At 39.5% G+C, this 26,316-nt stretch overlaps 2 protein-coding genes across 9 annotated transcripts in view; one reads left to right on the forward strand and one right to left on the reverse strand.

The window, feature by feature from the left end:
* The window catches only part of TMEM116 (transmembrane protein 116), a 143,933-nt gene that overhangs the window by 34,315 nt on the left and 83,302 nt on the right, over window positions 1-26,316 (reverse strand). For 3 of the 8 annotated variants that reach the window (XM_067015012.1, XM_067015009.1, XM_059040573.2), the window contains exons 7-11: window positions 25,997-26,080; window positions 25,516-25,654; window positions 23,415-23,559; window positions 22,795-22,868; window positions 21,226-22,018 (exon numbers count right to left, since the gene is read on the reverse strand). In XM_067015012.1, the coding sequence (XP_066871113.1) occupies window positions 21,812-22,018; window positions 22,795-22,868; window positions 23,415-23,559; window positions 25,516-25,654; window positions 25,997-26,080 (649 nt within the window). In that variant the 3' untranslated portion in view covers window positions 21,226-21,811. Of the gene's footprint in view, window positions 1-15,466; window positions 22,019-22,794; window positions 22,869-23,414; window positions 23,560-25,515; window positions 25,655-25,996; window positions 26,081-26,316 lie in introns of those variants that run through there. The other 5 variants (XM_067015013.1, XM_067015010.1, XM_059040574.2 and 2 more) reach the window with 4 other exon arrangements.
* LOC131742186 (disintegrin and metalloproteinase domain-containing protein 1a-like) lies at window positions 474-19,693 on the forward strand. Its single transcript, XM_059039667.1, is given in 3 exon segments — window positions 474-1,942; window positions 18,899-19,254; window positions 19,257-19,693. Coding segments are annotated over 3 exon segments (2,262 nt in total).

Consider the following 26,316-nt stretch of genomic DNA (forward strand, 5'->3'; position numbering starts at 1 on the left):
AATGGGCAATGGAGTGTGTCCACCGAACACCTCCAAGCGTCCTGGTCTGGAACTTTTGGAGTCAGGTGAGCAACGGAGGATAGGACGAATGGGGGAGGGGTGTTCCGTGTGGCACAGCTGAGGAAGGCATAGAGGTTTTGTTTTCTTTCTCAAGGTACAGTCTTGCATTTTAGGGTTTGCAGTCCCTCTTCATGATTACATCACTTCCTAACAACAAAAGGACCTTCACCAAGGAGCAATGAGGTTGATGGTGTGGAAGGAAGTCACAAAGAAATGACAACCTGAAGCATAACAGATCGGAAAGATGAGAAAGGACACAGCCAGAGGCTGTACCTCTGAGAGGTAGGCAGTACCCACCCTTTATGCAGCCAGCATAGATCTGAAGTGAATACCTGTGACGGAGGGTCTGCGTGTCAGGGAAAGCTGCTGCTGCTGGACACAGGCCCTGCATCATCAACTGATTTACTAGGGCCATGTCAGTGGCAGCGTCTGTGACACACTCTGCCTCTATACTGCCTTCTCTATGGAAAAACCAAGTGGCCTTGAAGGAGGGTAAGATAAAGTTTCAGACTTGGGCTCAGCAGAAGAGGGACATGAGGCTGGGGCCAGTGCCAGGATCTTCATGTTTCAGTTTGAGGATTGTGTTGCTGTTGGTGATTTCTCTGCCAAGCTTGTACTGTGACCTGGGATCAGTATATTACTCTTTCTATGAAACAGTCACCCCCAAGAGTCTGACAGTGGAAGGAAGGGAAGACCAAGTGGAAAAGCTCTCCTATGTGCTATTTATGCAGGGCCAGAAGCAGCTGATTCACCTAAAGGTGAAGAGAGACTATTTTGTGAATAACTTTCCAGTCTTCAGCTACCACAATGGCATCCTGGGGCGAGAAATGCCTTTCATCTCACATGACTGTCATTATGAAGGCTACATAGAAGGAGTCCCAGGTTCTTTTGTTTCTGTCAACACCTGTTCAGGCCTCAGGGGCGTCCTGATTAAGGAGGAAAAATCCTATGGCATTGAGCCCATTCACTCTTCAAAACGGTTTGAACATGTGCTGTACACCATGGCCCATGAAGCTCCAGTCTCCTGTAGTGTCACTTCCAATGACAGCCAAGTGGCATTCACCAGCCGGCAACAAGAGAGCAGCAAGCCTCGCAGTCGGCAGGTGCCATCCTACTTGTGGTCACACACCAAGTACGTGGAGATGTTTGTCGTGGTCGACAACCAGCGGTTCCAAATGTGGGGCAGTGACGTCAATGAGACAGTCCAGAGAGTAATGGACATCATTGCCCTGGCCAACAGCTTCACCAGGGGAATAAACACAGAGGTGGTGCTGGCTGGAATGGAGATTTGGACTGAGGGGGACCTCACAGAGGTCCCAGTGGACCTGCAAGCTGCGCTCAGGAATTTCAATAGCTGGAGACAAGAGAGGCTCTTCCATCGTGTGAAGCATGATGTTGCCCACATGATCGTTGGACACCATCCTAAAGAGGATACGGGGCAGGCATTTCTCAGCGGTGCCTGTTCAAGTGATTTTGCAGCAGCCGTTGAGTCCTTCCATCATGAGGATGTCCTCCTGTTTGCAGCACTCATGGTCCACGAGCTTGGGCACAACTTCGGTATTCCGCATGACCATTCGGCCTGCGTTTGTAAAGATAAACCCTTTGGCCTCATGCGTGAAAATATCACTAAAGAAAGTGGCTTCAGCGACTGCAGCTCTGACTTCTTCTACCAGTTCCTCTGGGAACACAAAGGGGCCTGCCTATTTGACAAGCCTGGGCACAAAGGCCGCTTACGGAGGGAGTCCCGCTGTGGAAATGGTGTTGTAGAAGAGGAGGAGCAGTGTGACTGTGGTTCTGACTGTGACAGTCACCCGTGCTGTGACCAAACATGTAGGCTGAAGGCTCATGCATTGTGTAATCCTGGACCCAGCTGCTTGTGCTGGTTCTGAGAGACAGTAACTCCACAGCTAGAATTCATTATTTTAGCAGGGGATAAGGCTGAGGTGATTTATGGGAGCCTGCCCCTCTCCTCTAAGGCCTTGCAGAGGTAGCTTCAGAGGACATCTCTCTAAGAAAAAAAATTAACAAATTTTCCCAGACACCACATTAAGGGTTTAGGAATAGTACGTTGGGCTTTTGGGCCTTCTGCTCCTTCAATGCACTCACTAAGATGGAATCTAAACTTCTAATCCAGGCATAGCACTTCCTATACCACTGGCCAACTCTAGGGCTATTTAGAGAGGTTAGCTAAATCATTTGGGTTTTGAAGTCATAGTGATTTAGGTTTGAATCTCTACTCATCTTTCTTAGCAGTGAGTTTGGATAACTTTATTTTACCCTATGAACATCATTTTTTTTCAACCATAAAATTGGATAAATCATAAATACCCTGCAGGGTTATCGTGTGGATTACTAATATGTAAAACTTTTACACTTCTGCTCAGAACAAAATTAAGTCAATAAATATTTGTCCAGGTTACTATTGTTTTCCTTTGTTGCATATCATATTAACAAATTAGGCCTTTATAGGGTATTTCCTGCCCATCCTACATCCTCTTAATCTCCACAAGTTATAACAAGTTATAAATCCCAGAAATTTCTAACTAGGGTCTACCCTGAAATGAGGACTCAGTTTATGCTTTCCAAAAATTCCACCTACATTTAACTAGATCAAACTGTCTTCTTTTTTGTAATACTTATCTTCTTAAATGAATATTTATGGGAAAAAAACCTCTCAGGAAGTTATACAAGAAGAAGGAACTGGCAGAGTGGGCAGAAGGATCTTCAGAGAAGGAAAGTAAGGAGCTGAGTTAGCCTCAGCGTATGTGGTTTTGCCTAGAGTTTAGGGGTCAACAAGTATTGACTATTAAGTCTCTTATTGGGGCCCAGCTCCATGGTTGAGCTATTCACATTCATACCTGACCATCCATTAGATGTCCCAAACTGGTACTTTCTCATGTATTTTCTTTTTTTTTTCAATTGAAGTATAGTTTATGTACAATGTTATATGTTACAGGTAGACAGTATAGTGATTCACAATTTTAAAGGTTATACTCCATTTACTGTTATTATAAAATATTGGCTATATTCCTTGTGTTGTACAATATTGTCTTTTCTTATTAATAACACAAATGTCTTTGAGGTTAATAGAAATAGCTCAATTTTATATATGAGACTCAGAAAGGAGAACTGTTTGGCAATGTCACATAGTTAATTAGTAGTAGAGTCAGGACTGGAATTTTAGGTCATTTGATTTCACCGTCAGTTTTCTTTTTGATATTAGTGATGTGCTGGAGCAAGCTAATATAGCTGGTGAGAGCTCAGTGTAGCATATCTTACCAATTCTGTGTTCAGTGATATCATATTGGTAGCTTGAAACTGGCCATGGTGGTGGGAGTATTTACAGCACAGAAATAGTTTCATACAAATTTGAGTACCAGTTGTCAAACACTTACCAGCATATCACCACAATTATTTCTGGTAATACAAAGAAATTATAAACCACGTTCCCTGAATCCAACGAATTTATAATCTACCTGTCTTTGTAGACAAAACAATATTATATGAACCCAACTGGTTGTGATATGTATAGGACTAACTGTAAGTTCATTAATAGAATAATGTAAGTTCATAACACCAAATAATGGTCAACTGATCAAATGTAGGCGATAAATCCATGGACCTTGACTTACCCTAGAATTATGAATCAAGATTAAAATTGAGGGACTTCCCTGGTGGTGCAGTGGTTAAGAATCTGCCTGCCAATTCAGGGGACATGGATTCAATCCCTGGTCTGGGAAGATCCCACATGCCACGGAGCAACTAAGCTCGTGAGGCACAACTACTGAGCCTGCACTCTAGAGCCCACGAGCCACAACTACTGAGTCTGTGCCCCTAGAGCCTGTGCTCTGCAACAAGAGAAACCACTGCAAAGAGAAGCCCATGCACCGCAACAAAGAGTAGCCCCCGCTCGCCGCAACTAGAGAAAGCCCACGTGCAGCACTGAAGACCCAACACAGACAAAAATAAAATAAATTTAAAAATAAAAAAAGATTAAAATTGAGAAACTAATCGTCAATATCTTTATTGTGAATTGCTATTAAATATGAAATCTGACCTCAACACACTTGTTCACTTTTTCATTGATTCATTCTTTCATTCAAGCTTTCACATTCAAGAAACATTTTTATATGCCAGGAACTGCGCTAGATGCTGAAGATAAAAACACAGATTCTGGATGTGGAAAAACTGGAACTTTTCCATATCATTGGTAGGAATTTTAAAATGGTGCAAACACGTTGGAACAGTTTGGCAGTTCCACAAAATGCTAAACATAGAGTTACCATATGACCTAGCAACTCCACTTCTATAAACATATATATCCAAGAAATATGAAAACATGCACCCATACAAAAATTTGTACACAAACGTTCAGAGCAGCACTATTCATCCCCAAAGTGGAAACTATGTAAATGTCTATCAACTGAAGAATGGATAAATAAAATGTTGTACAGCTATACAACAGACCATTATTCAGCAATAAAAAGGACAGTAGTATTGATACATGCTACAGTATGGATGAATCTTGAAAACATTATGCTGAGTGAAAAAAGCTAGTCACATAAGGTCACTTATTATATGATTCTATCTATGTTAAATGTCCACAATAGGCAAATCCACAGAGACAGAAAGCTGGGGTGGAAGAAGCTGAGGGGGAGAGTGAGGAGGGACTGCTAACCAGAACAAGTTTCTTTTTGGAGTGATAAAAATGTTCTAAAATTAAACTGTAGTGATAGCTGTACAATCTGTACAATATTTATTCTAAAAACTTTTGAATTGTGAGCTTTAAAAGGGTGAATTTTGTAGTAGCTAAATTATACATCAATAAAGCTATTTTTAAAAGTAAAAAAATTAGGGAATTCCCTGGTAGTCCAGTGGTTAGTACTCCACACTTTCACTGCAAGGGGCACGGGTTCGATCCCTAGTTGGGGAACTAAGATCCCACAAGCTGCATGGTGTGTACCAAAAAAAGAATTACAAAAGTAAAAATATTAAATATAAGGCTAAAGTTCCCTCTTATCAGTAGTCCTAATCACTTCCTAATCCTCCTCATTGGGAACCATTATTATCAGTTTAGTGTATTTGTTTCTAGAGCTTCTTTTAAGGTAGAAAGTAAATATATAGCATTGTTTCATGTATGTAAGTATAACATAAATAGTACCATGCTTTTTTTTAACTCATTATGTCTTGAAGATGGGTCCATTTTATACATAAGCTCCTCAAAGAAAGTGCTCTGGTGGGATCTTGGGCATTATAAATGCTTACTGTATTTGATGTAATTCAAATAAATAGCATCAAGATATTTTAACAAAGGCATTGTCATTTCTGCAAAGGATTTCATGCCTGGCTAATTCACTGGACCTCTATGGTGGGTTAAATATTCCTGATGATATAGTAAGAACTTTGCTACAATCTTCTTCAATTAAAAAAAAAAACTTTGGGCTTCCCTGGTGGCGCAGTGGTTGAGAATCCGCCTGCCAATGCAGGAGACACGGGTTCGTGCCCTGGTCCGGGAAGATCCCACATGCCGCGGAGCAACTAAGCCCGTGAGCCATGGCCGCTGGGCCTGCGCGTCCGGAGCCTGTGCTCCGCAACGGGAGAGGCCGCAACAGTGAGAGGCCCGCATACCGCAAAAAAAAAAAAAAAAAAAAAAAAAAAAAAAAAAAAAACTTTGCTCCAGCAAAGGGTTGAGAGTACAAGCCCTGGGACTTTGTATGGAGGAGCCATACTGGAGGTAAAATAAGAAACAGGAGAGGGTCACGTCTGGAAAGCCAAATGCAAAAGTGTTTCAAGGAGTGATCAACAGTATTTATGTAGGTGATTAACCAAAAAGCTTAACTAAATGGGATTCTAAAAATTAATATGAACATACTTTAAACAACCTGAATATTCGCCTATTGGACTATTGTTTGATGTGGTAGATAAGAACCTTTATTTCTGTTTGGTTCATTAATGGAAGTAAAATGTAAATGGAGAATGATTCGTGATTTTTTTAAAAGGGGCTTTCTGCCATTTACAGTTGTGTTCACACCTAATGCTATAATATATATTTTCAAGTAGCTTTTCCAAATCATTTGACTCAATGCAAAAACGTTTTCTCTTTACAGTCATATTTTAACACTTTATGTAATATTTAATTGGGTACTATAGTCATAGGTACCATAGTCATAAGTATAACTGGCACAAATAGGTTTGGAAATAAACATAACTTGGTACTTGGTGGAAGCAGATATGTAAGGAAAGTAGACATTAAAGTATAGCCTACTAATGCTAAATGTCCAGTGAGTTGTGACTGTCACTTTGTTTTACAGAAAGAATGGAGAACATCAGTTAATGAAATGAGTAGGTATGTGAAGGGTAAGAGAACTTCCAGTACATACCAAAATATTAATGTTAAATGAGTATGTTGGGCATTATAGGATACTATAAAACAATTACAGGTAGTCATCACCCCGAACTTGTAAGCTCAATTAGGCTGCAGTTTAAAAATGTGTCCTGGGGCTTCCCTGGTGGTGCAGTGGTTGGGAGTCCGCCTGTCGATGTGGGGGACGTGGGTTCGTGCCCCGGTCCGGGGGGAATCCTGCGTGCCGCGGAGCAGCTGGACCCATGGGCCATGGCCGCTGGGCCTGCGCCGTCCAGAGCCTGTGCTCCGCAGCGGGAGGGGCCGCAGCGGTGAGGGGCCCGCATACCACACACACACACACAAAAAGTGTCCTGAAAAGACAGACTCTTCAGCAAGTGCTGTTGGGGAAGCTGGACAGCGCATGTAAATCAATGAAGTTAGAACATACCCAAAAATAAACTCAAAATGGCTTAAAGATGTAAATATCAGACATGACACCATAAAGCTCCTAGAAGAGAACATAGACAAAACATTCTCTGACATAAATCGTAGCAATGTTTTCTTAGGTCATTCTCCCAAGGCGACAGAAATAAAAGCAAAAATAAACAAATGGAACCTAATCAAACTTAAAAGCTTTTGCATAGCAAAGGAAACCATCAACAAAACGAAAAGACAACCTACGGACTGGGAGAAAATATTAGCAAACGATGCAACTGGCAAGGGCTTAATTTCCAAAACACATAAACAGCTCATACAATTCAATAACAAAAACCCAAACCACCCAATCAAAAAATGGGCAGAAAAGCTAAACAGCCATTTCTCCAAAGAAGACATACAAATGGCCAACAGGCACATGAAAAGATGCTCAACATCGCTAATTATTAGAGAAATGAAAATCAAAACTACAATGAGTTACTACCTCACAGTGGTCAGAACGGCCATCATTAAAAATTCTACAAATAATAAATGCCAGAGAGGGTGTGGAGAAAAGGGAACCCTCCTACACTGTTGGTGGGAATGTACATTGGTGCAGCCACTATGGAAAACAGTATGGTGATTCCTTAAAAAACTAAAAATAGAGTTGCCATATGATCAGCAATCCCACTCCCAGGCATATATCTGGACAAAACTCTAATTCAAAAATATACATGCACCTGAATGTTCACAGCAACAACAGCCAAGACATGGAAGAAACCTAAATGTCCAGCAACATGAACATGAATGGATGTTCATGAATGAAGAAGATGTGGTATATATATACAATGGAATACTACACCCAGTCATAAAAAAGAATAAAATAATGCCATTGGTAGCAACATGGGTGGGCCTAGAGGTTATCATACTAAGTGAAGTCAGCCAGAAAGAGAAAAACAAATACCATAGAATATCACTTATATGTGGAATCTAAAATATGACACAGGGCTTCCCTGGTGGCGCAGTGGTTGAGAATCTGCCTGCCGATGCAGGGGACACGGGTTCATGCCCTGGTTCGGGAAGATCGCACATGCCGCGGAGCGGCTGGGTCCATGAGCCATGGCCGCTGAGCCTGCGCGTCTGGAGCCTGTGCTCCGCATCAGGAGAGGCCACAACAGTGAGAGGCCCGCGTACCACAAAATAAAATAAAATAAAATATGACACAAAATGAACTTATTTATGAAACAGAAATGGACTGACACACATAGAAAATAAATTTATGGTAACCAAAGGGGAAAGTGGGTAGGAGAGGGATTAGGAGTTTGGATTAGCAGATACAAACCACTGTATACAAAATAGATAAACACAAAGTCCTAATGTATAGCACATATTGAAAGTACATTCAATATCCTGTAATAAACCATAATGGAAATGAATACGAAAAAGAATAGGTATATATATGTATAACTGAATCACTCTGCTGTACACCAGAAACTAACACATTGTAAATAAAGTATACTTCAATAAAAATAAATAAATAAGCAAATAAATAAATAAAACTGGGAAAAAATTCATGGGAAAGGGGAAATCCTAGGAAAGTTCTCAGTCAAAAGGGAATATGTGAAGGAAGTTGATAATAATATCCTGTGCTTGTGTAGCACTTTTTATTTTACAAAGCATTTTTATAAATATTATTGAATCATCAGAAAAGTCATATAGATATTATTTCCACTTTACAAACAAGAAGCTGATGCTCAAAGAGAGTAAATGACAAAAATAACAAAATTTGCAAATAAACAAACTGAGTCTTGAATTCGGGTTTTCTTTGTTAAAAAAAAAAAAAAAAAAAAAACGTTTCAGTAAGGCTCCCTATCACAGTCCATGAAAAAAATTGATTTACCATAGGATGTAGCATTCAATTTCTTAAAGGCTATGAAACAAATTTAAATATAAGGAAGGGAGATATTCAGAAGGTGGCAGCAGCAGTGCAATTTTTTAAAATCTCCTCAAATCACCCCATAAAAACAGACAAAGCACTATGATGGTAAGAAATCAAACCCTACAAACAACAACAAAAATGGTGGTAAGTCATCTTACAAACCCCAAGGTATGGTGTATAAGGACAAACTACCGATAACTCCAAGACCCAAGTGGTAAATAGTAACTGTCATGGAGAAAACAGAGAGAAGTAATGGGATGCCTATTGGACCTGAGAACAGGAAAATAACAAATATCCAACAGATACTCTCTGGAAAGCATAGTGAGCCAATTTGAAAAAAAGCACCTGAAACTGAAGTTTCTGACACTTCAATTTTGGGGAGAATGGAAGGGGTCGATTGTAAGGGGTGAAGGGGCCAGAGAAGTCTGAGGCCTACAATTTTAAAAATTAAAGGACAAAGTCTTCTAGGACAAAGTCTTATGCTGGGGAGAATCTGCTGTAAGTAGAATTCAAATTGTCCAGGACAAAAAGGCAAAGGAAAGAGATTTTAAGTGGAAACACTTTCATTGTTTCACTAATTAATATGTTATTTGCATTGCATTTTGGTAAATGGTCTTTACCATGTTTATGTAGTATCTTTGCTTTCCCATTAAAGTTTTAAAATAGGAATAGCCAGTGAATTTTAACAACTTTTTGGCATGCATTCATGTTTATATTTATTTCTCCTTTAACTTTTTTGTGTGATGAATTATGATGATACATTTCTTAATGCTAAACTCATGCTTATGTTTCTGGCATAAATTCTTTTTGAGCATGGTGTTTTCCTTGAATATACTACAAGGTTCTATTTCTAATATATCTTTTAAAATTATTTTAATCTACATTCAGAAAAAGTGAAATTTATTTCAGAGTTTTAAAAAGTATCATCTTTATCAAGTTAGGGAATTAAGATTATATTACCTCCAGGCTTCCCTGGTGGCGCAGTGGTTAAGAATCCACCTGCCAATGCAGAGAACATGGGTTTGAGCCCTGGTCTGGGAAGATCCCACATGTCGCGGAGCAACTAAGGCTGTGAGCCACAACTACTGAGCCTGCGCTCTAGAGCCCGCAAGCCACAACTACTGAAGACTGTGTGCCTAGAGCCCATGTTCTGCAACAAGAGAAGCCACCACAATGAGAAGCCCGCACACCACAGAGTAGCCCCTGCTTGCCACAACTAGAGAAAGCCTACGTGCAGAAACGAAGACCCAATGCAGCATAAAATAAATAAATACATTAAAAAATTATATTACCTCCATAAATAATTTTTCATATTTTCCTTTGGATTTTAAAATTTAGCGATGATAGAGTTGCACAAATAGTTTTGTATAATTTAAAATCCTCTGTACCCATATTATACATTTCTAACATTCATTTTGTACTGTGGTAAGAATGCAACAATTTTTAACAAAAATTTAAGTGTACAACACAGTATTTTTTTTTAATTGGGGTATAGTTGTTCTGCAATGTTGTGTTAGTTTCTACTGTACAGCGAAGTGGAGTTCCCTGTGCTATACAGCAGGTTCTCATGAGTTATCTATTTTATACATGTTAGTATATATATGTCAATTCTAATCTCCCAATTCATTCCCACCCACAACACAGTATTGTTGACTCTAGGTACAATGTTGTGCAGCAGATCCCTAGAAATTATTCATCTTGCTTAACTGAGACTTGATGTAATTGACTGGTAAATCCCCATTTCCCCATACCCCAGCCTGTGGCAACCACCATTCAACTCTTTGATTCTATGAATCTGACTAATTTAGATACCTCATATAAGTAGAATAATGAGGTATTTGTATTTCTGTGACTGGTCTATTTTACTCAGCATAATGTCCTCAAGGTTCATTCATGTCATCACATGTTGCAGGATAGATATCCTTATTTCTTAAGGCTGAATAGTATCATATGTATATCACATTTTCTGTAACTGTTGATGAACATTTAGGCTGTTTCCACATCTTGGTTATTGTGAATCTTGGCTGCAATGAACAAGGGAATGCTAATATCTCTTTGATATCATGCCACTCCTTTCAGGCCTACAAGGTTTCTGGTGGAAAAAAACACTAAGAGTCTTTTAGATGTTTCTTTGTATGTGACAAGTCGCTTTTCTCTAGCCTCTTTCAAAATTCTCTGTCTTTGACTTTTGACAATTTGATTATATGCACCTCAGTGTGGATTATCTTCAGATTCATCTTGCTTGGTGATCTCTAGGGTTTGTAGATCTGTTATGTCCAATTGCTTCTCTACATCTGGGAAGTTTTCAGTCAATTTTTTGAATATGCTTTCTGGTCTTTTTTTCTCTCTTCCGACTGGGACTCCTATAATGGCTGGCTTGATGATATCCCAAAAGTCCCTTAAGCTTTCTTCACTGTTTTTCATTCTTTCTTTCTGTTTTCTTCTCTGACTGAATTATTTCCAAAGTTCACTGATCCTTTCTTCTGCTTGATCTAGTCTAATGTTGAACCCTTCTAGTAATTGTTTTTCAGTTCAATTATTGTGTTCTTCAGCTCCATGACTTCTGTCTGGTAGTTTTTAATATCTTCTATCTCTGTGTTGAAATTCTCACTTTGTTCATGCATTGTTCTCTTAACTTCAGTGAACATTTTAAAAACAGTATTTTTGGATTCTGTATCAGGTAAATAATAAATGTTCATTTCATTAGGGTCAGTTTCTGGAGATTTATCTTGTTCCTTTATGCGGAACATCTTTGCCTGATTCTTCATATCTCTGGCTTTCTGTGTTGGAGTCTGTGTATCAGACAAACCAGGCACCTCTCTCAGTCTTCATAGACTGGCCTCATATAGGAGAAGACCTCCACCAATAACTCTGGCCAGAGATTCTAGAAGCCTCTACCAACACTTTCTCTCCCCAGGAAGCAGCAGGCATCTGTTTTTCTTTGTTTTTTGTTTTTTTGTTTTTGCGGTACGTGGGCCTCTCACTGCTGTGGCCTCTCCCATTGTGGAGCACAGGCTCCGGAAGCGCAGGCTCAGCGGCCATGGCTCATGGGCCTAGCCACTCCATGGCATGTGGGGTCCTCCCGGACCGGGGCACAAACCCGTGTCCCTTGCATTGGCAGGTGGACTGTCAACCACTGCGCCACCAGGGAAGCCCGCATCTGTGGTTTTTATATGCTTGCTTTGTGCTGAGCCAAGGGGAGGAGCTGTCTTTAATTTTTGCCAGTTTGATTACTGTGTGTCTTGGCATGTTCTTCCTTGGGTTTATCCTGCCTGGGACTCTGTGCACTTCCTGGGCTTGGGTGACTTTCCTTTCCCATGTTAGGGAAGTTTTCAGCTACTATCTCTTCCAATATTTTCTCAGGTCCTTTCTCTCTCTCTGTTTTCCTTCTGGGACACCTAGAATGTGAATGTTGGTGCATCTGACATTGTCCAAGAGGTCTCTTAGGCTTGTCTTCATTTTGTGTCATTCTTTTTTCTTTATTTTGTTCTGCGGCAATGATTTCCGCCATTCTGTCTTCCAGGTCATTTATCCGTTCTTCTGCCTCACTTATTCTGTTATTGATTCCTTCTAGTATATGTTTCATTTCAGTTATTGTATTCTTCATCTCTTTGTTCTTTAGTTCTACCAGGTCTTTATTAAACATTTCTTGTATCTTCTCAGTCTGTGCCTTCATTCTTTTTTCCAAGATCTTGGATCATCTTTACTATCATTACTCTGAATTCTATTTTGGGCAGATTGCCTATCTCCACTTCATTTAGTTCTTCTTCTGGGGCTTTATCTTGTTCCTTCATCTGATACATAATCCTCTGCTGTCTCATTTTGTCTTACTTTCTGAGATTGTCGTTTCATTCTGCAGGCTGCAGGGTTGCAGTTCTTCTTGCTTCTGCTGTCTGCTTCTTGGTGGATGAGGCTGTCTAAGAGTCTTGCACAGGCTTCCTGGTGGAAGGGACTGGTTCCTGCCCACTAATGGGTGGAGCTGGGTCTTGTCCCTCTGATGGGTAGAGCTGTGCCAAGGGGTGTGTCTAGAGGGCTATGGACTCAGGAAGACTTTAAGCAGCCTGTCTGCTGATGGGTGGGGCTGTGTTCCCACCCTGTTGGTTGTTTGGCATGAGATGTCCCATCACTGGAGTCTGCAGGCTGTGGGGGTGGGGCCAGGTCTTAAGAAAATGGCGGCCTCCAGGAGGGCTCATGCCAATGAGTACTTCCCAGATCTGCTGCCACCAGTGTCTCTCTCCCTGCAATGAGCCACAGCTCCCCACCGCCTCCACAGGAGATCCTCCAATACTAGTCCAGTCTAGTAGGCCTGGCCCAGTCTCTTATGAGGTCCCTGCTTTTTCCCTGGGTTCTGGTGCACATGAGACCTTGTGTGCACACTCCAAGAGTAGAGTTTTTGTTTCCCCCAGTCCTGTGGGATTCCAGTGATCAAGCCCTGCTGGCCTTCAAAGCCAGATTCTCTGGGACCTCCTCCTTCCTTTGCCAGACCCCCAGGCTGGGGAGCCAGACGTGGGGCTCAGTACTTTTGCTCCTGTGGGAGAACTTCTGTGGTATAATTATTTTCCAGTTTGTGGGTTGCCCACCTGACAGGTATGGGATATGATTTTATCATGATTGCACCCCTCCTACCATCTCACTGTGGCTTCTTCTTTGTCTTTGGATGTAGGGGATCTTTTTTGTTAGGTTCCAGCACTTTTTTTTTTTTTTGTCAGTAGTTGTTCAGCAGTTAGTTGTGATTTTGGTGTTTTCATAAGAAACAGTGAGCTCACATCCTTCTACTCTGCCATCTTGTCTCTGTCTCAAGCTAAGGTTCTTGACAAGAGCTTTTACTTTTTTTTTTTTTTTTTTTGTGGTACGCAAGCCTCTCACCACTGCGGCCTCCCCCGTCGCAGAGCACAGGCTCTGGATGCACAGGCTCAGCGGCCATGGCTCACGGGCCCAGCTGCTCTGCGGCACGTGGGATCTTCCCGGACCAGGGCACGAACCTGTCTCCCCTGCATCGGCAGGCGGACTCTCAACCACTGCGCCACCAGGGAAGCCCCAAGAGCTTTTACTTTTGATGAGGTCCAATTTACGGATTTTTTTAAATGGATCATGCTTTTGGTATCATGTTTAAGAATTCTTCACCAAGTCTTAGATCCTAAAGATATTGTTTTCTTCTACAGAGTTTTATATTTTACATTTATATCTATGATCCATTTGAGGTAATTTTTGTATAAAGTGTTAGGTTTAGGTTGAGGTTCCTCTTTTTTGTCTATGTATACCCAATTTTCCAGCACAATTTGTTGCAAAGATGCTCCTTTCTCCACAGAATTGCTTTTCTCCTTTTGTCAAAAATTAGATGACCATACATGTGTGGGTTCTCTATTTCTGAATTCTCTATTCTGTTTCATTGATCTATGTGTCTATCCCATCACCAATACCACACAGTCTTGAAACTCAGTAGAGTGGTCCCTCCCACGTTACTCATTCCCAAAATTATTTTACCTATTCTAGTTTTTTTGCCTTTTAGATAATATATATTCACAATAAATAAATATTTCACAATGGGTACATATATATCAAATCATCATATTGTATACTTTAAATATATAAAATTTTATTTGTGAATTATACCACAATAAAGCTAGGGGGAGAAAGTTGAGAAGAAAAAAATGCCAAGAGCTTGATAGAAAAAGGGGAAAAGACATTAACCAACAATTAGATATAAAAATGGCCTTTAAACATATTAAAACATTTCAAATTCAATCAAAATCAGAAAAATACAAATTAAATAATACCGACCTGCTACTTATCACCTATCAGTTTGGTGAAAATTAAAATGTATGGCATGGCAATATATTCTGTTGCTTAGACTTTGGGGAAATAGACACTCTGATACACTGCCAGTGGAAATGAAAACTGGCAAAAACCTTCTGAAGGGGAATTTGGCAATATCAAACAAAGCTACATATGCAATTAGCATGAACACTACCTTCTCATTTCTAGGAATTTTCCTCCACAAAAATATATATGTGCAATATTCTTTACTGATGATAGTGTATAATTTCAAAATAATATAAACAACGTAAAACCCATACATAGGAGAGTGATTGAATAAATTATGGTACATCTATAAAACTGAATACTATGTAGCTATAAAAAAGAGAATGAGGAATATTTCTATAAACTGATATGGAGTGATTTACAGGATGTATCTTTAAATTTAGAAAGGAAAGTAGAAAATATTATGCTACATTTACATAAGAAAAAAGGGGATACAAGGAAATATATATGTATCTGCTTATTTGTGCAGAAAGAAATACAGAAAAAATAAACCAAGTACTATTGAGATTGATGAATGAGAAGTGGGTAGAAAGAATAAGGACATGGGAACAGGTTAAAGGCTTTGAATACACTTTTTTGTATAGTACTGACTTTTAGAATCATGGAAACATTTCACATACTCCCTCCAAATCATCAGCAACATCCCAAATGTGGGGGCAAACCAGAATGAAATACAAACAGTAACATATGACCCTAACTGAATAAAAAATGAATAACATGACCATACTGAATAGGTCTGGATAGAAAAGTACCAATCTAAATAATTTTGGGAAACATTATTGCAACCTCATACTGTAAGGCTAAAGATAAAAAGAACTGAACATATTGGGTTGACCAAAAAGTTCCTTTGGTTTTTAAGTAAAAATAAAAGACACATTTTTCATTTTCACCAAGAAATTTATTGAACAACGTATTCACCATTTTGGTCCACTACCTTCTGCCATTTTTCAGGCAACTTCATAATTCCATCTTCCCCAAACTTTTTAATCTTTTTGAGCAAAGAACTGTTTCAGGTGCCTTTTACAGTCTTCCAGGGAATTGAAATTTTTTCCATTAAGAGAATTTTGTAAAGACCGAAATAAATGGAAATCCAAAGATGCAATGTCTGGTGAATACAGTGGATGATTCAGAACTTCCCAGCCAAGCTGCAACAGTTTTTGTCTGGTCATCAAAGAAACATGCAGTCTGCATTATCCTAATTGAAGATTATGCATTTTTCTGTTGACTAATTCCGGATGTTTTTCATCAGGTGCTGCTTTCAGGTGGTCTAATTGGGAGCAGTACCTGTTGGAATTAATCGTTTGGTTTTCTGGAAGGAGCTCATAATAGAGAACTCCCTTCCAATCCCACCATATACACATCATCACCTTCTTTGGATGAAGACTGGCCTTTGGTGTGGTTGGTGGTGGTTCATTTCACCTGCCCCACGATCTCTTCCACTCCACATTATTGTACAGTATGCACTTTTCATCACCCGTCACAATTTGTTTTAAAAAAAAGAACGTTTTCATTATGTTTAAGTAGAGAATCACATCAAAATACGGTCAAGAAGATTTTCTTCACTTAACTTCTGTGGAACCCAAACCTCAGCACGAATAACATAACCAAGCTGGTGCAGATTATTTTCAATGCTTGATTTGGATATTATGAGTATGTCGGTTATCTCCCGTGGTATAACTTTGATTGTTCTCAATTAACATCTCGATTTTTAAAACATATTTTAATTAATTAATTTATTTGGCTGTGCTGGGTCTTAGTTGCAGCACGCAGGATCTTCACTGCAGCATGTGGGATCTTTAGTTGAGGCATGAGAACTTTTAGTTGCAGCGTGTGGGATCTAGTTCCCTGACAGGGATCAGACCCAGGGCCCCAGCATTGGGAGCACAGAGTCTTAGCCACTGGACCACCAGGGAAGTCCCTAATATCTCAATTTGATCACTATCAACTTCAACCAGTCTACCCGACCATGGAGCATCGTCATGCAAAAAATCTCCAGCACGAAACTTTGCAAACCACTTCTAACACATTCAATCAGTCACAGCACCTTCTACATACACTGCACAAATCTTTTTTTGCATTTCAGTTGTGTTTTTACCTTTCTTGAAATAATAAAGCATAATATGCCGAAATTATTGGGTTTTTTTCTTACATCTTCAATATTAAAATGGCTACACAAAAATCCACCAATTTTGATAAGAGTTTTTAAAATGCATGCTGATATGACAGCTGTCACGATACAATCTACCAAAATTGTTTCAAATGAAGTTAGAGACAACTAAGCACTACTAGAGTCATCTTACAGAAAAATCTGAAAGAGCCTTTTGGCCAACCCAATAAACACTGTTCCCCAGTTCATATATTTTCTTTTCACAGAGGCATGGGTTAGTTACTCTAAAAATACTTTACATGTATTCTAGGATTGAGCAAATAAACATATTGTGAATAATTTTTTTTAAAAAAGGAAAAGGATTGGATGTTTGAAATGGGCTGTATGGTACAAAGTAGGGAATGGTGCAAAAGGCATTAAACAGCAGAGGCCTGTGACCTACCCAGAAATCCACAAACCTCTGCTCTGGAACTTAAGTTTCAATGACTCAAAAGAGTACTGGATGACAGGAGGGGAAGGCTGTTCCATGGGAACTGGGACTAAGGGAAGAGGTTATATATTTTTCTTTTCTTGGGGCCTGATCCTGGATCATTGTACTGGCTGGACCTCTGAAAGATTGCTCTCCTTGGTATACTCCTCTATGAAGACAGCAGGAGCTCAGCTAAGGAGCACTAAAACTGCTGTTCTTTGAGGGTGGTTGCAAAGTAAGGACACTCCAGAAGAGAGAGAGCTCAAGAGGAGTAGGAAGAGACATAGTCAAAAGGTAGGTGTCATCATGTAATACTCTGAGGGTGGGAGCAGCTATCCTTCTGGCAGGCAGCATAGCTTTGGTCTTTGGCCAAACAACTGTGTCACTGACAAAGATTTGGGTCCAAGGGAAGTCAACTCACAGACAGAGATCTGGGATCATTTGCTCTTTCACTTGGGTCATGACAATGACAGCCCCAGTTAATTACTTTGCCTGCCCCCTGTCTTGTCTTCTATGAAATCAAGTGGTCATGGACAAGGTTTGGAGTGATGTTTCCTCAAGGAATGCCGTTTAGGGCATTTGAGAAAGGGCCCTTCCTATATTAAGTTGCATGTCACTTTATTGGTAATTGTGACTATTCTTCCCGGGATGCACTGTAGTGGGAATCTCTTTATTATGAAATAGTCTTCCCTAGTAACCTGATGATGTTCAGAGAACTAGAAGAAAAAGCAGAAAAGGTGTCCAATTTCCTGCTCAAACAAGGAAAATGGCATACTATTAAGTTGAAGCAAAAGAATTATTTGTCAAGAAGTTCCCTGTTTATACACAACAAAATGGGAAACTAGTCTTGCTTTTATTCAGAATGACTGAGTATTCAGAGGACGACCTGGATTCTTTTGTGACAATCAGCACTTGCTCAGGGCAAAAGGGAATCCTGACCTTAGATGGCACTGTCTTTGGCATCAAGCCTATATATATTGAGCATATGGTTTACAGCATATCTTTAAAATCAGGTGAGTCTTGTGTAATCCATAGAGATAAACAAGAGGAGCTCTTAAGCACTTCACAATTTCAGAGCAAAATAGAACCTTCCTCAGTTCCTATGCCCTATATGTGGCCACTTCCCTAGTATGTACAAGTTGATTGTGGTTGACAATAAGTGATTCCAAATGTGGAATAATAATGTTACCAAGACCACAAAGATGTTAATAGATGTCCATGCTCTGGTCAACAGGTACATGAAGGATATAATGTGAAAGTGGTGCTTACTGGGTTAGGGATATGGATAGAGAAAACGCTTGTGCAAATCTTCCTGAATTTGCAGGAAACACTTCAAAATTTTAAACACTGGAAAGACTGGTATCTCTTGAGAGGGGTGAAACATGATGCTGCTCATGTGATTACTGGCCAAATTCTTACGAAGTATGAGGGCCATGCATTTCTCAGTGGTATCTGCACTGCCAAGAATGCAACCAATGCTGAATCTTTCTTTCATGAAGATACACCACATTTCACAGCTTTCATAGCTCATGAGGTTAGCCATGACTTGGGAATGAAGCATGACCATGTGGCCTGCAAGTTCCATGGCCAGCACCTCTGTACTATGCATGAATTTATTACTGTAGGTATGGGCTTCAGCAACTGCAGCTTCCACTATTTCCACCAGCTGTTGCATAAGTACAGAGAGGAATGCCTATTTAATAGAACTGAGCTCCAAAGCTCCTTTTGAAAGCCATATTGTAGGAATAAGATATTAGATAAAGGAGAAGAATTTGACTGTGGCAGTGTTCTTGACTGTCAAAAGGATCACTTTTGTCTGCCCTTATACCAGCTGAGGAAGGGTTTAAATTATGCATTTGGCTCTTGCTGCAAAAACCGCAAATCTCTAAAAGCAACCACAACTTGCCACCTCAGTGTGGATAAATGTGACCTCCCAGAATACTGTAATGGCACCCCCAAGTGCTGCCACATGGATACCTACAAGCAAGATGGCACTCCTTGCAAGGAACAAGGTTATTGTTGCCAAGGCCGGGGTTGAAGCCTCGAGAATCTGTGTGTTAAAATCTTTGAAAAGGGCACAAAGGTTGCCCAGGAAAGGTGCTAACATTAATGAATACCAAGGGAGACAGGTTTGGAAACTGTGGCAGTGAATCTAAAGGGATATTTAAAGTCTTCAGCAAGTGCAAGGCCAAAGATGTAAAAAGTGGGAGGCTGCTATGTGAAAACATCCAAAGGCTCACACGCATTGAAAAACATCAAACACCCAGTTCCCCATGTAGAACACATGGCATTGGGGTACAGAGATTTTTTGAAGCTACAGACTGGGCTGAGGAGGAGGAGGTGAAGGATGATACAACATATGGTTCAAGGAAGATCTGTATTAATCAAAGCTGCATAGATACAACTATACTCCACTATGACCGTAAACTGGACAAGTCATGGAGTCATGGGAGGGGTATTTGCAGAAATTTTAAGAACTGCCACTGTATCTATGTTTGTGCCCCTCCTACATGTGAATTCAAGGGTTACGAAGTTTGAATAGTGGCCCTCCTACTCTCAGTATGATGAAGAGTTGATAATCCCAATCTTGCCTAACATTTTATTATTTTTCATTCTCACTATCTTTTTGTTTGCCTACATCTATAGAATATCTAAGACCAGTGTCAATGCAAAAAATTCATCAGAGAAGCAAGATGAACAAACCTGACATACATTTGATAATTATCTTCTTTCTGGTAATAAAGTCAAATATGAAGTGATACCGATAGGACATTTTAAGAATTGGACTCCTCAATTCTGGTGTCCCTCAAGGTCTATGGAAATGAGAATCTCGCTTCCATCTGTCTTTCTACATGCTGAATTCTTATTAGTTTTTAAATTAAAAGAAGTTAAAGCAGCTCTCTAGGTAAGTCAATCTTTCTTGTTCTGTGCTACCCAGTAATCTGTGCTATACATCTTGAGAGGCCTCAAGATGTGTTCTTGACATAATGAAGTCAGGTTACCATCCATAGTAAGGCTGAAGCTCATGGCCTAAAACCTAAAGAGCTATTATTGAGCTCCCTAACATTTCTATTGAGAACTCCTTTGGAAAGATCTCTGGAACTTACTTTTCAGAGTATACTGTCTAATGCACCATTATAATCTACTCTGTCAATTTTCTCTAATCTTAAGGATTTTGCCTTGCACTGATGAAGGGAATTTATCAGGTGAAAAGTATCTGATTATTAGTTCCAGATGTTTTAGTTGATTGTCATTTCAGTTTTTGTCCATTTGGCTTTTCCCCTTTGTTTCAGCATCATAGTATCTGATGCTCTGGCCTCACTTTGGCCTTGTTAATGACTTAACTGGAAAAACCAAACATCACTTGTTAGGTGACTAAAGAGGAAGAAACATTAAACATCCCTACCCATGAATGAGCCTCTTCAGTGTGGGAATCTTTTCTTTTCCCAAAGGTTAAATTCTACTTGTTAGTCATTCATTCATCTGTTCATTCATTTATTCAATAAACATATATTTAGCACTTACAGCCAGATTGAACTATGTAAAATTGATGATATTAGACCATTTTCACCTACAAAAATGGCAAGTTCATATGGTTCAACCTAATTCTATGTCCAAGCACTATGAAACCTACCTTGGGTTTTTGCTTATAAATGAGAGTTGAGAAGTTTTTGATTCAGAGTTTTAGTCCTGATTTCTCTTAAATCTTATTATCTACTGTAACTTCAAAAGACTGGCCTTAATTTTCTGGAGCAGGAAGGTTCCTATTGTTAAGGCCTAGAACGGCATGGAATATGTAAGAGACTAGGATGTGGTGTGTATGAGGATCCCAATATGACTTTTTAAAAAAATTTATTTATTTATTTGGCTGCGTTGGGTCTTCATTGCTGCATGCGGGCTTTCTCTAGTTGCGGTGAGCGGGGGCTACTCTTCTTGCAGTGCACGGGCTTCTCATTGCGGTGGCTTCTCTTGTTGCAGAGCACGGGCTCTAGGTCGTGCAGGCTTCAGCAGCTGTGGTTCGCGGGCTCTAGAGAGCAGGCTGAGTAGTTGTGGCACACACATTTAGGTGCTCCGCAGCATGTGGATCTTCCCTGACCAGGGCTCGAATCCGTGTCCCCTGCATTGGCAGGCAGATTCTTAACCACTGCATCCCCCACTATCACTTCTTTTGACAGCTTCTGTCCTTGCTTCTTCTGAGTTTCCAGAACTCTTCAAAGAATGTAAACCCAGGACTTTGTACAACCAAAAGGAGAGTAATAGCAATGTGAAGATCTGAGAAAGTGTTGCATGCCACACTACTTCCCCCACAACCATGGAGTAGAGAGCCTGGAAATACTTTATATAAATAATAACTTGGAATTTATTTTTTGTAGAAGAGACTTAGACAAATCTAATATCTATTGAAATAATATGAGTCTATCTATTAGGTGGAAAGTGGCTTCATCTCCCTGAATAGTGACTTTACTTGTGAATCTGAGAATAATTATTAGATCCCACCCACTTCACCTAGAGTAGCTACTAACCATGGCACTACATTCCCTTTCACTTCGTAGTTTAAGGCATGATTAGAAAAGACTTAAGATGTTCTTCCCAAACACTCTTCCCAAACCATTAGTGTAGAATCATTCCAGTTCTGGATGTTCCAGTTTTACAGTTTCAAAGAATGGTGGAGGTGCTAGTAGCAAAAGCAATGGTAGACTCCAATGGATCTAGGCCCCTGCTATAGAATCTCTTCTGTGAGCATAATAATGGTGTCTGGGTGTCTGCATCATGCCGAGCCTCTTGCTTTAGTTGACAGAACTTGTACTGTGTCCAGCCGTATACTCCACAGTTGAGCAGACCCTGAGATGATGCTGTTAGAGCCTGGAGGAGATGAAGGGGTGATGGAGCCCATCCTTCAGGTTTTCAGAGATTTGGGGAATAGTTTCCATTCCTCTTATTTATAAATCACTATTATATTTATTCTATCTCAAAAATCAAAATTTGGTGTCAGTTTTTAAAAAATATTTTTCTAGCTCTTCCTGAACTCACTCTTCACACCGTACCTTGTTATAGATGACTGAGAATTAGTCATATTTCTTAGTATATACATAAGGATAATGAAGTCATTTCAATATCCCTCCTTATTGATCCATTTCCCAGGTTAGGCTTGAAGAAACTGCCCTATCACCATAGTCAGATAGCCCAAAAAACCCTTCTTAAATCTGATAAAGGATGAAAAGAGAGAATCATTTTTTCTTTACTTCTCTCTCTCCATTCACCTAGAATAGCTATTTTATCCCATTCATTTCACTCTGGGTGAGAGAGAATCATGTCACTATCAGAGTTTCATAAGAACATTATCTGGTAGATCTTGTCTTTTGTTACCCATCCCTTAAAAAAACACACATCAATGAAATGAAGTTGGCCTGAGATATATATGCTCTAGAATGCATGGCAGCACTTTCACAAAGGTATCTACCTCATCTGTGAGGAAATTTCCACATTCTTCAAAACTGAATATAAATAATATATTTTCTCTCTTGCAATGCAGAAAGAAATACCCTAAGGGAAAAAATTGTGCTTACTGAATAATGGCAATGTAAAAGAACAGGATAAGAGAGTATAAGAACAGAAATCCTGGATGTTGAAGTTGTTACCTGGAGAACATAGAGGGCCATGTGAAGTTTGGTGTCCTGTGGCTTAGTCATCTTTATGATCATCAGAATGACAGCTGTGAAAACACAAAGTATAAATCTTGCTGCCAGCCCTGGCTGCCTGAGCATAATTTTTTCAGTATACACACCTAAGCATTGTGAGAATTATAGGCATAATGAAGACTAGCAGTGAGATTAACCAGTTATATAAACCACTGGCCTCAGATCTCTAACTGCTATTCCTCATTGATTAAACTTTGCAGATTATTAGAGTAGCAATGGTGGCAAGACATACTATAGGAAGATCATAAGTTACAATTCTTAACTTATGTTTACCAAGCCCTTTCATAAACATTATCCTATCTGATCCTCACACTTTAACTTTATGTAGTAGAAAGGGCAGGTGTTAATATCTCTGAGTTCTGTCAGTACATTTCCTCTCATATCATCTCACATCTAATTCTCTTAATTTCTAAAACATAAGAAGATATGGATGGAATGAAGGTAAATTTTACATGCTGGACAGAAATTTGTAGTCATCCTTCTTGGTGAGACTACTTTGCTTGACCACAATCTAATGGTTACCCTTTTCATTGCCCAAATCTTTCCATTAAGATACCCACCTGGGCCCCAGCAGCAAAAGAAGGCCACTGGGTAGAAGCGTACTCGCTGCTCCACAATGTGAATCACTGCCCACTGTTCACTCCCCAGAAAGCCAGTCGATTTCAGAAACTTCTTATAAAGTGTCTGGGCTTGAATGAGTAAGACCTAAACACGGGTATAGCAGTGAGTAGTCTGCCTAAGGCTTACTAAAACTTCCCAGGTCTAGTCTATTATTTTGGAGAGATCCTTCTCTTAGGCTCTGACAGCAGGAAAGACCATCCTCCTGTCTTTACCATCTGAGACCAGGCTTTTTTTGAGAGAAAATTATCTCTAGAGTGATCTTTTGCTTGGCCAGATAAATGGACAGATATTAGTCAAACTATATATGTTCAGTACATAAACCTTACCTCAACCCTCAGGCTTTTATTTTTCTCAATGAGGTTAATCACAATATGCATGGGAAGTTAAAACTAAGATCTAACCAGATTCTCTTTTAAAACACTTTATTAAAGGTTGTGTTACAGGGAGATCAGCTCGGTGCTTTGTGACCACCTAGAGAGGTGGGATAGGGAGGGTGGGAGGGAGACACAAGAAGGAGGAGATATGGGGATATATGTATATGGTGAATTATATATACAGTAAAGCTGATTCACTTTGTTGTAAAGCAGAAACTAACACACCATTGTAAAGCAATTATACTCCAAAAAAGATGTTTAAAATAAATAAATAAATAAATAAAGGCTGTGTTAAAAAGTGTTCTGTGCTTAATACCCCTAAAATAAATACTTTAGCACTGTGACAGAGCTTAAATTCTCAACTCCCAGAAAAAAAAGTTTTAGGAAGTCTCTTCTTGCCCCTAGATGGAAAACAGATTGTTTTTCCCTTCCATTTGGGAGCAATTTGAATATGGTTTAGTTAATGAAATAAATATAAATCAGTTCAATGTCCTTTTTGTGGGGAGTAAATTAGGTAATAAAATCTGACCAAATCTGAAACTTCCTAATAATCCAGATCCACTCTGTAAGTTAATAACCCAATTACTTAAGGTTAGCCATGTAGTTTCCTTTCCCCACAGACATAGGAATCATAAAGAGGCTTGAACTTATTTGAGAATATTTACATTTAGTAGAATCAGTTCACCGTTTGCTGATTACAAAAGAATCAGAATGCCAGTCCTGAATGCCCACTGAAGTCTGGGTTATTCTGAAGGAGAAAACAGGAATCCCTAGGGTGCCAGGTTTTGGGAGACCTGTCTCTCCTGTCAATCAGTTCTAAATGAAAACCATCAAGGCCATTTTAATATAAACTAGTCATTGTGCATTCTTTACAAAGTTGCTGATTTGATCTAAGCTATCTCCATAACTTATTTTTGAATTGTCAAAGAAAATTTTCCACAATTGTATTTCATTCACAGATGTTAGCTGTGCTAGCAAAAAGAAAAAAACTGTGGGATAAAGTTGGTCTGCAACCACATAGTTTATAATCCCTGAACTAGCATAGGAAAAGGAGAAAATGATACTGAAAAGTAGATAGGACAAATAAAAAGGCATATTCACTTGCTTACTGATTTTGTACTGGGCAGTTATATATAAATAATGTATTGTCCCATGGATGATTACTTGTCCATCAGTCTGATGATGTCAAATGAGTATTTAATAACTGTCTGAGTCACTCAGCACTTTAAACCCAGTTAGACATAGCATAAATGCAAATTTATAGTCAATAAAGAACTGAGAAAATAAAACTCTTTAATTATTTGGAAAATTAAAACAGAGAAGATGTCCTGTGTTCTAGGGTATCATTCTGTATTAAGAATATACCGGACACATACTAGTTTTCTGGTCTGTTCCTCCATGAGGATCCACAGGATCACATTATTTCTAGAGTGAGCATAATTCTCACATAATGAATATAGGCTCTTTCCCCCACTCATCATTTGATCTTGGGGAGTCCAAAAGACTGAGGTAGTAATTAAATTATCAATATCTACTAGACACATTCTTAGTTCTAGGACTATAAGAAGTGCCTCTCCGCCTCATCTTTCCCAGGCCTGGGAATACTGCCCCATCCCACCCAACCGCCCCCTCTCTTTCCATAAAGGCAAGTAGGGTGGCACCATACCACAATGGTGAGGAGGCTGAGTAGAAAGCTGGCCAGGAAAATGATAAGCCCATAAAAATAAAGTGTGCTACACACTGATGTGTTGGCAGAAGGCAGGACTTTAGCCATGGCTGTTGGTGGTGAGTACATCAGGATACACCTAGGAAGAGAATCAATGGTCAGCAATGCTGCTACAGGTATAAGACCAGAGAGATACCTATTTGGTGTAACAAAAGTTAATGAGTATGTAATTTAACTTATCATTTAGCTAAGCCTTGCCCATAACACCTTGTTCCTTCTCACTGACACATTATCATCTAGTCATTTTGCGTTGATATTTCTGCTTATATATATTTGGCCTTGACTGTACAACTTGTCCAAAGCCCATTTAAAATACAAGCACCTTGGCCAGAATGTATGTACAAAGTCTTCTTCCATCTTTAGTTACAGAAAAGAATAGGTGTAGTCTATCATAAAAATGATAGGTTTGGTCCTTACTTACCTGTGGCTCTGGCTGAAGTTGCGGAAACATTCACTGGCATTGCCCAAACAGAATACAGGTATCATCAATAGTAGAGGTATCAGGCTGGGAGGAAAAAAACTTATCACCCTAATATTCAGACTTTTTTTAATGCCATTTTCCCTTTGCAAAATATTCTCCTGTCCTTCCCACTCCATCTCCCCACCCACTCTCCACAAATACATATACATTTAATTCCTTCAAGAAAAGTACCTCAAAAACTTTAAGTATACCTTCTTTTCAAGTTCCTGGGGAAGTGGAGTGGGGAATGTATTTTATACATAGGTTAATAAACCCTAACA

This window comes from Kogia breviceps, chromosome 15 (genome assembly GCF_026419965.1).
Source record: "Kogia breviceps isolate mKogBre1 chromosome 15, mKogBre1 haplotype 1, whole genome shotgun sequence".
Taxonomy (NCBI): Eukaryota; Metazoa; Chordata; class Mammalia; order Artiodactyla; family Physeteridae; genus Kogia; species Kogia breviceps.